Here is a 13,951-nt window from a genome sequence, read left to right on the forward strand (position 1 = left end):
ATCTGCTGTTTACAGCCTTCCAGCTGTGATCAGCAGATACTGCAGAGCGATCGGAATGCTGATCGCAATAGCCCCCTAGGGGGACTAGTAAAATAAAAAAAAAGTAAAAAAATAAGTTTTAAAAAATTAAAAAAAAACAAAAAAACCTAAAAGTTCAAATCACCCCCCATTCGCCCCATTGAAAATTAAAGGGTTAAAAAAATAAAAAATATACACACATTTGGTATCGCCGCGTTCAGAAACGCCCGATCTATCAAAATATAAAATCAATTAATCTGATCAGTAAACGGCGTAGCGGCAAAAAAATTCCAAACGCCAAAACGACGTTTTTTTTGTCGCCACAACTTTTGCGCAAAATGCAATAAGAGGCGATCAAAACGTAGCATCTGCGCAAAAATTGTACCGTTAAAAACGTCAGCTCGAGACGCAAAAAATAAGCCGTCATTGAGCCTAAGATCCCGAAAAATGAGAACGCTACGGGTCACGGAATATGGCGTAAAACGTGCGCCACTTTTTTCGGACAAACTTCCGATTTTTTTTTAACCCCTTATATAAAAGTAAACCTATACATGTTTGGTGTCTACGAACTCGCACTGACCTGAGGCATCACACCCACACATCAGTTTTACCATATAGTGAACACAGTGAATAAAATATCTCAAAAACCATAGTGCTATCGCACTTTTTTTGCAATTTTTCAGCATTTGGAATTTTTTTGCCATTTTCTAGTACACAATATGGTAAAACTGATGGTTTCATTTAAAAGTACAGCTCGTTCCGCAAAAAATGAGCCCTCACATGACCATATTGACTGAAAAATAAAAAAGTTACGTCTCTCAGAAAAAGAATGGCGAAAAAAAAAAACGGAAAGCGAAAAATCGGCCGGTCGTGAAAGGGTTAAGATTATAGTAACGCCACCAAAGCCCCGCCCACCCGCGGCTAAACCCCGCCCACTTACAAGCGGCTGATTAGATTGCTGAGTAGGCGGAGTTTAGCCGCGGGTGGGCGGGGTTTTGACTGCGAAAAGAGCCGTTTTTAGATTTTATTGGCTCAGACTGGTGAACGACAGGAGCCGGATCTTTGTGTCGGATCGTTAGCGACCGACACATCTCTAGCCGGCATACAGGTCAGTGTGACGCTGGGCGCGGAGACTGCACACATGCTGAAAGCATCCTGCGTCCTGAAAGGCACCGGGGACGTGGCCGGCGTCGTGCGCTTCCAGCAGCAGGAGGCAAGTAGCTTTTTATTTGCGGCTCGTCTCTGTGTATGTGCCGGTCTCTGGCGTGGCTGATTCCCAGTACTGAGCGCGCTCCTGAGCTGTGTGCAGCTGTACACTGCTTGTATGGGGTGTCTGCGTAATATTGTGCCACTACAAGTCCCAGGCTGTGATCAGGCTGCACTTCAGTAGTTTGCGTCCTGTTGCTTTTGCAGAAGCTAAACTATAACTCCCAGCAGAGAGTGGCACCATAGTGGGAGATGTAGCCCACACTATATTTCTCTAGGGCTGGTCACTAGCCTCTATTATAAGTTACACCAGGACCCCCTCCATGGCTGCTGGCTGCATAACCTCCAGGCTAATGACTGCATTATTAAATCCTCCCCACAATGCACGCCAGTATAGTCCCAGGGGGTTGTATGTACTACCACACCCATCATTCATCATCCATTCCTGTTGATGAACTGCTTTGATTTGGGAAGGGCGGAATTGTGCTGGGTTCACACATGGCGACAGCGACATCGCTGTTACGTCACCATTTTCTGTGACGTAGCAGCGACCTTGTAAGTCGCTGTTATGATCGCTGCTTAGCTGTCAAACACAGCGACGCAGCAGCGATCATAACGTCGCTACATGTGCAGAGAGCAGGGAGCCGCGCGCACTGCTTAGCGCTGGCTCCTTGCTCTCCTAGCTACAGTACACATGGGGTTAATTACCCGATGTGTACTGCAGCTACATGTGCACAGAGCAGGAGCCGGCACTGGCAGCAAGAGCGGCGGAGGCTGGTAACCAAGGTAAATATCGGGTAACCAGGGAAAGGTCTTCCCTTGGTTACCCAATGTTTACCCTGGTTACAGCTTTCCGCAGCTGCCAGACGCCAGCTCCTGCTCCCTGTTCGCTTCATTTCGTCGCTCTCTCGCTGTCACACACAGCAATGTGTGCGTCACAGCGGGAGAGCGACGACCAAAAAAAACGAACCAGGGCTGTGTGTAACGAGCAGCGATCTCACAGCAGGGGCCAGATCGCTGCTCAGTGTCACACACAGCGAGATCGCTAATGAGGTCACTGTTGCGTCACCAAAACCGTGACGTAGCAGCGATTTCGGTAGCGATCTCGCTGTGTGTGAAGCACCCCTTGGATGTGGGCCTCCCATGTGATCCCAAAAACGCGGTTACTGACAGCGCTGGAATGGGGCCAGAATGGGAGGGGAGTATAGGGTCTTCTATTTTAACTGGGGGTAACAAGTGACATTAGGGGTTGTCCTAGTAGTGGACAACACCTTTTAAATGTGATGCCTTTCGCCTTGTAGTGATGTTCTAAGTAGTTGAGCAGATTGCTAATAATCCGGGTCCGGCGGATCAGAGTCGGGTTGACATGGAAGTCCGAGATCCGATCCGGAATCCAGCCAATATATGTCAATGGGGAGCGGAATCCGGGACGAGAGAGAGAAAAAAAAATTGCCGAATCCGGATCGTGCACCCGGAATCCCGCGTCCGGGTCGGACTCGGATCTGCCGCTGAAACCGCGAGGATCCGGATTTTTCATGTTCGGGTCCGCTCAACACTAGTTCTAAGGCTAAGTGCGCACAGTGCATTTTTTCGGGTGAGTTTTTGGCTCAAAACTGCATGACTTTGCTTCCAAGCAAAGCCTATGAGTTTTCATTTTTGCTGTCCGCACACAACTTTGTTTTTTTTTGTTTTAGCTGCGTTTTTGAACTGGAAAAAAAAATGGTCATGTCAATTCTTTTCTGCGTTTTCCACCCATGCAATGCATTGGAAAAAACGCTGTAAAAACGCATGCGTCTTTAGTGATGCGTTTTTGCCACGGGTGCGTCTTTAGCGGCCAAAATTGCTGCATGTTTGCGGTCACAAAAAGGCAATGTGCGCACATAGCCTTAAAGGTCACTGCATAGTAGAACATCTCAATGTGCAGCTGTCAGACACAGCCAGACTCCCTGCAGAGTTGGGCGCTAGGTGGCGTTGCTGGGTATAAGTTTAATGTAATCAGCTGACATGACACATTGCTCTACAAGCCACGAGTGAAGCGGCGCTCTCCTCACAGCAGATATTATTATTAATAATTTTATTCATTTATATAGTGCTATTAATTCCACAGCGCTTTACATACATTGGCAACACTGTCCCCATTGGGGCTCACAATCTAGAGTCCCTATCTGTATGTCTTTGGAGTGTTGGAGGAAACCGGAAAACCCGGAGGAAACCCACGCAAACACGGGGAGAACATACAAACTCCTGCAGATGGTGTCCTTAGTGGGATTTGAGCCCAGGACCCCAGCGCTGTAAGGCTATGTGCGCACGTTGCGTACTAGCCCTGCAGATATTTCTGCAGCGATCTGAAGAGCACATGTGCGCTTTAGATCGCTGCAGAAATGTCCGTAGTGAGCGCCGATTCCATGCGCTCTGCCTGCAGCTCCTGCCATAGACAGAGCAGGAGCTGCCGGCAAAGCCAGGAAAGAAGTGACATGTCACTTCTTTTTGCGCAGCGCTTCGGCAGTAGCCGAAGCGCTGCGCTCTTAGACGCCACGTGCGCACGGCCCCTGCACAATCTCCATAGACTGTGCAGGGGACGCTGGACGCATGCAGTTACGCTGCGCTACAAAGCGCAGCGTAACTGCATGTTTTTACGCAACGTGCGCACATAGCCTAAGACTGCAGTGCTAACCACTGAGCCACCACAAGACTGCAGTGCTAACCACTGAGCCACCGTGCCGCCCTACAGATAACCTGCATGCTGTCAACCTGACAGCAACATTTAACGTGTGCTGTTCTGACCTCCTCATAGGCGCACCTGTGACATGATCACGGGATGCCTGTGTTATGACTGCCAGGGGTCACTTGATAAACCCTGTCTGTCATCTTGATAATCTTATCAAAGCTGCAGCATTGCTCTATATAGAACAAATGATCCAACCATTGCAGGTACAAGCCCCCTAAAGGGACTATTATAGGAAATCTGCCACTAGGTTTTTGCTCTCCCCCCCCCCCCCCAACTGAGAGCACATAATGTAGAGCCGGAGATCCTGATTCCAGCGGTGTGTCACTTACTGAACTGTTTGCTGTCATTTTGATAAAAGCAATGTTTTCGCTGCTGCTGCTGTGGATCTAGCAGTTATACAGAGCTCATGAATATGCTGGACTACCTGGCAGCCCAAGTAGTCCTAGAAGGGTACAGTTCCACTTGCATATGGCTTGTGCGAGTCTCTCATCAGTATCACCTGGCACGGCCGCACACTTTGCTAACAGGAGCTGGTCAGCTGCATATATTTGCATGTAGCTGCACGCTCGTGTCCGAAGAGCATCAGGCTGTGCCGGGTTATACCAATGCAAGACTGGCACGAGTCGTATGCAAGTGGAACCGTACCCCAATGATCTACTGCTGATTTAACCCCTTCACGACCGCGGGCAGTAAAATTACGTCCTATTTTAACGTGACTTAACGACCAGGGACGTAATTTTACTGCCTAAACTTCATTTGATTGCCGTGGCCATAGCAACGGCTTTCAAATGATGTCCCCTGCTGTTTCTTACAGCAGGGGACCTTTGCTTGACCCCAGGGGGGGCGGCATCGCCACCCCCTATCGACGATCGATGTGATTGGCTGTTCAAATCTGAACCGCCAACCACATCGTTCGCACTAATTTCGGCAAAAATAATGCCCGAATTAGTGCGATACTGTGAGATCCAGCTATGAGATGCCGCAGCTGCTGCAGCAGATCATAGGTGGACCTCAAACATGCCGCCCCAGCCCCTGCAGCACTGATTGGAGCGATCGTGCTATGACGCGCAATCGCTCCAATCAGTGTGCAGTGGGGCGGTCTGATCTAGCGGTGGCCGCCCTCCCCAGGCCTGTGCTGGCCTGTGAGCCCTCCTCCAACATGTCTGCAGCGTGCAGTGGCTGGTACTTGTGGTACCATGCCACCGCCGCTGCCGCCGTAGCTGAGGTCACCGCTCCTTCTGCACGTGAGTACTGTGCTCACCTTGCAGCCCCTGCGCGCTCCCGTGTTAGCCCCTGCCCGAGCCCCCCTGCGATCTGCCCCCCCGACATCCCGATCTGCTCCCCTTCCCCCCCCCGACATCCCGATCTGCTCCCCCCGTGATCCGACTGCCTCCCCCATTATCTCTATTCTGCTTCTGCAGCTCCCTCTCCGGTCTCCCCCTCTGCTCTCCCCCCTCCCCCTCTGCTCTCCCCCCTCCCCCTCTGCTCTCCCCCCCCCCCTCCCCCTCTGCTCTCCCCCCCCCTCACCCTCTGCTCTCCCCCCCCTCCCCCTCTGCTCTTCCCCGACGTCCTCTTACCTGTCTTCACCGGCCCGATCACATCTGCCTCCATCGCTGGGTCCTTCCTGGGCATTCTGCTGATCTGCCTGCTGCTCCTGTAAAGCTGTTCCTCTGCAGCACTTCTGGTCAGTGATCCTCTGGGTACTGTGAGTATAACTTTTTTTTTTTTTCTGTATCCCCTGTCCATTTTTACACCTCATCCGTCCGTGCGTCCCGCCAAGCGCTGATCAGGGATGCAGATAACGGATCGGCATCCCTGCTCAATTTTTGGCGGTACTTTTTTTTCCCGTATCCCAGACGCTTTTTGTATCGCATCCGTCCGTGCGTCCCGCCAAGCGCTGATCAGGGATGCAGATAACGGATCGGCATCCCTGCTCAATTTTTGGCGTGACTTTTTTCCGTATCTCCGTTTTTTGTATCGCATCCGTCCGTGCGTCCCGCTGAGCGCTAATCAGGGATGCACATAACGTATCTGCATCCATGGTCAATTTTTGGCGTGACTTTTTTTTTTTTTACGTATCCCCGACGCTTTTTGTATCTCATCCGTCCGTGCGTCCTGCCGAGCGCTAATCAGGGATGCACATAACTGATCTGCATACCTGGTCCATTTTTGGCGTGACTTTTTTTTTTTTTTACGTATCCCCGACACTTTTTGTATTGCATCCGACCGTGCGTCCTGCAGCGGCCGATCAGTGCACTGCGTCTGTGCGTTTGAAAAGTCAAATGGCGCTCCTTCTCTTCTGAGCCCCGCCATTTGCCCAAACAATTACTTTCCACCACATATGAGGTATCTACGTACTCAGGAAAAATTTCTCAATACGTTTTTTGGTGCATTTTTTTACTGATAGCCTTGTGAAAAAAAAAAACTACCTAGTTGAAGCAACCGTTTTGTGGCAAAAAATTTTTTTTTCCTTTTCACAGCTCAACGTTATAAACTTCTGTGAAGCCCCCAGGTGTTCAAAGTGCTCACCAAACATCTAGAAAAATTATTTGAGGGCTCTAGTTTCCAAAATGGGGTCACTTGTGGGGGAGCTCCATTGTTTGGCACCTCAGGGGGTCTTCAAACCCGACATGGCGTCCGCTAATGAGTGCAGCTAATTTTGCGTTCAAAAATTCAAATGGCGCTCCTTTCCTTTCGAACTCTGCCGTGCGCCCAAACAATTGATTTTTACCACATATGGGGTATCAGCGTACTCAGGAGAACATGCACAATAAATTGTATTATGCACTTTTTCTCTTTTCTCCCTTGTAAAAATGAAAATTTTATGGCTAAAGTAACATTTTTGTGTTTAAAAAGTAAAATTTTCATTTTTTCCTTCCACATTGCTTTGGTTCCTGTGAAGCACCTAAAGGGTTAATAAACTTCTTGGATGTGGTTTTGAGCAGTGTGAGGGGTGCAGTTTTTAGAATGGGGTCACTGTTGGGTATTTTCTGTCACCTCGGTCTCTCAAAGTCACTTCAAATGTGATATGGTCCCTAAAAAATTTTTGTAAATTTTGTTGGAAAAATGAGAAATCGCTGATGACCTTTGACCCGTTCTAACTTCCTAACGAAAAAAAAATTTGTTTCGAAAATTGCGCTGATGTAAAGTAGACATGTGGGAAATGTTATTTAGTAACTATTTTGTGTGACATATCTCTCAGATTTATGGGCATAAATTTTCAAAGTTTGAAAATTGCGAAATTTTCAAAATTTTCCCAAAATTTCCTAAATTTTCACAAACGCAAAAAATATCGGCCTAAATTTACCACTGACATGAAGTACAATATGTCACGAAAAAACAATCTCAGAATCGCCAGGATCCGTTGAAGCTTTCCAGAGTTATAACCTGTCAAAGTGACACTGGTCAGAATTGCAAAAAATGGCCGGGTCATTAGGGTGTTTTAGTGGCCGGGGGTGAAGGGGTTAAAGTAATTTTTAATAAAAACTACACAAAGCAGCCCAGTAAGTGACACATCGCAGGAATCAGGATCTCTGCCACTATGTTATGCTGCTCTCAGATTAGGTGACAAAATCATGGTGACCTATTCTTTCAATATAGTACAAAGTAGAAAAAATATTTATGAAAAAAAAAATGCTCAAATCATGCCCTCTTTACAGGAGGGGGATGAAACTGATGCCAGTTGGAATCACTGTTTTCAGCCCTCCCACCATTCAAAAAAAGTTTAATAAATCAAAAATTATTTCTACAGTAAGGGGAACATATCTTGTAAATTTAAATTTGTTTTTTTTTTTTTTTTAGTGGTAAAAAGTTAATCCTCATTGTGGGTAATCAGTTATTTTAATATCAACATTTTTTTAGCTATCTTGATGAATTCCTCCCCATAATGTAGAGCAGGGGTGGGCAATTACTGTATTTTTCGCTTTCTAAGACGCACTTTTGTTCCCCTAAAATTTGGGGGAAAGTAGGGGGTGCGTCCTATAATCCGAATATACGGATTATATACTGCAAGGTCCAGGGGAGGTGGGGGCAACTCTGGAGTGGTGCGGGGGGGGGGGCCAGGTGGAGGCTGGTGAAGCTGCAGGAGGGAACCTTTGATCTCCTGCTCATATAATATGCACAGCCGCTGAAACCGCACCGCTATGGGCTGGGGGAGCGGCGCATATTATATCTGCCTGCGCTCCCTTTGATGGCACATGCCCACCCCTGTGTTAGATATGGCCCCCATGCTGCTGCCCATAGTAAACTAAAAAAACGCTTTACTCACCTCCTCCTGCGTGTCTCCCCGGTCTCCGTCCTGCTGCTGTGATCATGCATGCAGAGATGTCACTCTGCTGTGCCGATCACATGACCAGGATGTGAACCAGGAAATGGAGGCCGGAGCTCAACCCCAAGGAGGGAGACACGAGGGAGCACAGTGCTGGAAACCGTAAGGAAAGCGTTTATTTTACTAAAAGCAGCAGCATGGGGGGGATATCTAACACAGGGTGATGTGTGCCAGCCACTGGGGGCCGTGTGTGCCAGCCCAAGAGGGCTATATTCAATATAAGGTGGCCATATCCAGATTAAGGGGTTAATTTTAGGATGGGGGGACATATACTCTATATGATTTGTTAGACAGACGCTGGCCTTATAAGACTGACCCCATTTATTAAAAAGTCTCTATTCCTTCACCAAATTTGGGGGTGCGTCTTATCAGGTGCGTCTTATAAAGCGAAAAATACAGTAATTTTTCCCATGGGGCCTCATGAGAAATTGGGATGGTTTTAGAGGGTCGGACTAATATAATTAACTCAGTTCTACCCAATATACTACATCACTACACCCCCATATACTACACCTGTAATAAACTACACAACTACACCCCCCCATATACTACACCTGTAATATACTACATCACTACACACCCATATAATACACCTGTAATATACTAAACCCCCCTATACTACACCTGTAATATACTACACCCCCCTATATTATACCTGTAATATACTACACTCCCCATATACTACACCTGTAATATACTACATCACTACACACCCATATAATACACCTGTAATATACTAAACCCCCCTATACTACACCTGTAATATACTACACCCCCCTATATTATACCTGTAATATACTACACTCCCCATATACTACACCTGTAATATACTACATCACTACACACCCATATAATACACCTGTAATATACTAAACCCCCCTATACTACACCTGTAATATACTACACCCCCCTATATTATACCTGTAATATACTACACTCCCCATATACTACACCTGTAATATACTACATCACTACACCCCTACATACACCTGTAATATACTACATCACTACACCCCTATATACACCTGTAATATACTACACCCCTATATACACCTGTAATATACTACATCACTACACACCTATATACACCTGTAATATACTACACCTGTAATATACTACATCACTACACCCCTACTGTATATACCTGTAATATAGTACATCACTACACCCCTATATACACCTGTAATAAACTACATCACCACACACCCATATAAATACACCTGTAATATACTACACCCCTATATACTACACCTGTAATACACTACACCCCTATATACTACACCTGTAATATACTACATCACTACACACCCATATAATACACCTGTAATATACAACACCACTATATACTACACCACCATATACACCTGTAAAACCACACCACTACACCCCCAGTATTAGTCACCAGTCTCCCCCCTCCCCCATTGTCCCTTCTCAGCTTATTAGTCACTACTTACCTCTCCCTTCTTATTGTCCCCGTCCTCAGGCACCTCCATATAGGCCCCCCCCCGCAGAGCTGCTCCTTCTGTTGTATGGATACTCGCTGATCTGCTCCTTCTTATGTATGGGCCCTGGCTGCGCTGATGCTGTTCTGCAAGGGGCCCCCGCCGCTGCCTTATCTCTGGGAAGGCCCCAGCTGTGCCGCTTCTTCTCCTGCCCGGCGGTAACTTTTGAAATGACACGCGCGCCGTACTGACAACATCAGAGTGCGCGCGCGTGTGTCACAGAGAAAGTGCCGGCAAGGAACAGAGGAGAGATTCCTGCGTTCCGCTGCCTGCACTGACTGTGCGGAGCTGCAGGATCGCTCCCTGCCTGGCACGCAGCAGCCCGGCTCCACTGCAACGACTGAAGAAGGGCGGGCCAGATGTGGCCTGCGGGCCGCCCCTTGGCCAGGTCTGATCTAGAGGCTACAGTGCAAAATCAGTCGTGTTCCCCTTTTATTCTCAGGATTTTGGAGGCTCCTAAAATCATAAAACCATTTGCAAATTTCAGTCTTTGTCCCTTTGGGTTTGTATTTGCTGAAGGTAAATAAACATGGAGGTAGCAAGCTGAGATTAATGTTTGGAATGGATAAAGCATATTGAATGTGGGTAATAAAGTTGTAAATGAAGGTGTGTTTTGTTTTTTTTTTTCTCTTTCCAAATAAAGGATTTTTCGTTGTGTGTGTTTATTTACTTACCTTCCATTATTAACCTGTAGTGAATCTTGGTAAGACGCCTGCCATGATTAACCTAGGACTTGAGTGGCAGCTATAAGATGCCATTTAACTCCTTATTACCTCGATTGCCACCGCACCAGGGCAATTCGGGATGAGCCGGGTAGAGTCCCGGAACTGTCGCATTTAATGGTTTAATGGATGCAGCAATTCCGGGCGGCTGCTGGCTGATATTCTTAGGGTGGGGGGGGCTCCCCATAACGTGGAGCTCCCCATCCTGAGAATACCAGCCTTCAGCCGTGTGGCTTTACCTTGGCTATACTAAAATTGGGGGGGGGGGGGGGGGGTTGGGGGGGGTGTTGTTTACCGCACATCGTTTTTTTTAATTATTTATTTTACTGCACTATATAGACCTGCCCACCGGTGGCTGTGATTGGTTGCAGGGAGACAGTTGTCACTCAGCGTGGGGGGCGTGTCTGTCTGCAACCAATCATAGGCGCCGGTGGGCGGGGGAAGCAGAGAATACGTGATGGAATAATGAGCGGCCGGCATTTTCAAAAGAGAAGCCGCCAGAGCAGTGTGACAGCCGTGCAGCGCCGCGCCCGTGATCGGTGAGTATAAAGGAGGGAGAGACTGATCGACAGAGAGACTATTTACACACTGTCTGTGTGTACACATTGCTTTTTTGTGTGCTTTTCTGCACACAAAGCATGTTTTGGCAGGAAAAAGCAGCTGAAAAAAACCATGCATTTTTTGTGTGTGTGTGTGTGTGTGTGTGTGTCTCTCTCTCCGTCTCCATAGTATCCCTGGGTCATTACCATGATGACCCAGGGATACTGAGCTACGGAGAACCTCACACCATGCATGGTGTGTGAAATGCAGTGTCGCTGCAGCAATATAATCCACTGTAGTGATAAAGCATTGCAGGGGATTATAAGGCTATGTGCACACACTGCGTTTTGGTGCGTTTTTGGCTGTGTTTTGCTGCGTTTTTGCTCACTGCGTTTTTCTGCAGTGTTTTTTTTTTATATCAACATTGCCCTTGCCATTAAAGATTGTTGAAAAAAAAAAAAAAAAGGTCTGATGTCATTTCCTTCTTCCATATGTTCTTCATTCTCCACTAGTGTATGCAGGAGAGCAGACAGCTGCAGAACTACAAGGCTCAGCATGCTCCATCCAGGACTATATGCTGGAGGGAGAGTCAGGGGGGGCAGAACTACAAGGCTCAGCATACTCCATCCAATAGTGTATGCAGGAGAGTAGACAGCAGCTGTCGAACTACAAGGCTCAGCATCCTCCTTCCAGGACTGTATGCAGGATTTCTTTGCCCCCCCAAAGAAAAAAAAATGACGTGGGCTTTGCCATATTTTTGTATGCTAGCCGGGTACAGCAGGCAGGTACGGGCTGCCCCCAACCCCCAGCTGCCTATTTGTACCCGGCTGGGAGCCAAAAATATAGGGAAGCCCTTTTTTTTTTTAATTTTATTTTTATTTCTATTTGCTAGAAGGCAAAGCGATCAGATGATGTGTCAGATTCAAGGATGTGAATCACATGACACAACGGCTTTTATACAATCAGCTGATGCATCAGTGCAAAAAAAAAAACAACAAAACAACCACACACACTTCTGTGCAGCGTCGGGCTGGCTACCAGAGGAATCTCCAGTAATGCCAGGCCTGGATTCAGGTACCTGCACTGCACTCCGGAGCTCTCACCTGCGCTCCGGCGTGCAGCCTGGACTTTACAGTGAGCGCCGAGTGATTGATTCCCCGGCACATGCGATTCAGTTCATGACAGCTGCAGACATCCCGGGCTAATCTCCGGTGCTGTCAGGAATCCTGCAGCAAAACATGCAGCTGTCAAATTCTGCACAGTGCGCACAGCATTTTTTTTTTTTCCCCCATAGGTTTTGCTGGTGATTCACTGCAGAGATGTTATGAACATTTTCTGCAGCGGAACATGCAGCAAATCTGCAGGAAATCCGCGGCAAAAACTGGCAAGTGCGCACAGGGCCTTAAAGCAGCATTGCACTGAAGTTGCACTTTACATTCATTCACAATGGGCTAAAAGGGTTGCTGAAAGTGACTTCAGTTGCTGTGAAGAGGGTGTTCCAAGTTCTATAGGCACAGTATTTGCAGATGATACATAACTATGTAAGGTAGTTAACACAAAGGAGGACAGTTTGCAACTACAGATGGATTTGAGTAAATTGGAGAATTCGGCTGAAAAATGGCAAATGAGGTTTGACACAGATAAGTGTAAGGTTATGCACATGGGAAGGAGAAACAGATTCTACGATTACTTACTAAATGGGAAACTGCTGGGGAAATCAGACATGGAAAAAGACTTGGGCATCTTAGTCCATAAGAAGCTAAATTGGAGTGCCCAGTGTCAGGCAGCTGCCACCAAAGCAAATAGGATGCATTAGAAGAGGTCTGGGGGCACGAGATGAAAACATCATTCTCCCTCTGTACAAATCACTCGTCAGACCACACTTGGAGTATTGTGTGCAATTTTGGGTTCAGAGGCGGACAACTAAAATAATAAATGGAGTGGGTGCATTACAATCCCCAGAAAGGTTATCAAAATTAGGTCTATTTACTATAGAAAAGAGAAGACGTAGGGGAGACCTAATAAATATGTACAAGTATATCCGAGGGCAATACAGAGATCTCTCCCATGATCTGTTTGTACCAAGGACTGTGATGAGAACAAGGGGGCATTCTCTTCGATTGGCGGAAAAGAAATTTCTACATCAGCATAGAAGAGGGTTCTTCACGGTAAGAGCAGTGAGGGTCTCGAACTCTCTTCCTGAGGAAGTGGTGATGGCCAACTCACTGAAGAGAGGAATGGATACTTTTCTTGAAAGCAGCAGCATAGAAGGTTATGAATAACATATTACACGTAGATAGTTGACCCAGCTTAGGAGTCGGGAAAGAATATTTTTCCCAATGAGGAAAATTGGCTCCTACGCTGTGGGGGTTTACCTTCCCCTGGTTCAACAGCGGCACTAAAATAGGCTGAACTAGATGGACATAAGGTCTTCCTTCCGCCTTACAAACTGTTACTATAACTGGGTAAGAGCATCTTCTCCAGGCTGCATGTGCACGTCGCGTGTTTGTTCACGTTTGTCGTATTTTAAACTGCACTGTATCAATGACAAACTGCATGCTTTTGCTTCCCCAGCAAAGTCTAAGAAATCTGAATTTCCATGCGCACGTTGCAGTGTTTTGTCTGCATTTTATTTGTCAAATATAATATAATATAATTCGCTCACTCTCTGGAAGCTGGAGGCGTTGTCGGACCTGGAGGGGTGTTTGGGGGGGTTAATAAAGTGGTGAAAGAGGGTGCTTTTTTCTTATTTAAAAAAAAAAAAAAAAAGGATTTTATGGGTGTTTGTGTGTACTTTCACTTCCAGATTAGTGATGGGTGTGTCTCATAGATGCCTGCCATAGAGCCGAGTCCTGCACCGCTTCTGGGACGGCTGCGGGCTTCTATTGTTAGGCTTGAAAGCGCCAAA

At 47.0% G+C, this 13,951-nt stretch overlaps 1 protein-coding gene across 1 annotated transcript in view; it reads left to right on the forward strand.

Moving 5' to 3' along the window:
- Positions 1-1,036: 1,036 nt before the first annotated feature.
- The window catches only part of LOC142282503 (superoxide dismutase [Cu-Zn] B-like), a 38,667-nt gene continuing 25,752 nt past the window's right edge, over positions 1,037-13,951 (forward strand). The window contains exon 1 of the mRNA XM_075332987.1: positions 1,037-1,231. Within this exon, the coding sequence (XP_075189102.1) occupies positions 1,160-1,231 (72 nt within the window). The 5' untranslated portion in view covers positions 1,037-1,159. The remainder of the gene's footprint in view (positions 1,232-13,951) is intronic.

This window comes from Anomaloglossus baeobatrachus, chromosome 2 (genome assembly GCF_048569485.1).
Source record: "Anomaloglossus baeobatrachus isolate aAnoBae1 chromosome 2, aAnoBae1.hap1, whole genome shotgun sequence".
NCBI classification, from domain to species: domain Eukaryota; kingdom Metazoa; phylum Chordata; class Amphibia; order Anura; family Aromobatidae; genus Anomaloglossus; species Anomaloglossus baeobatrachus.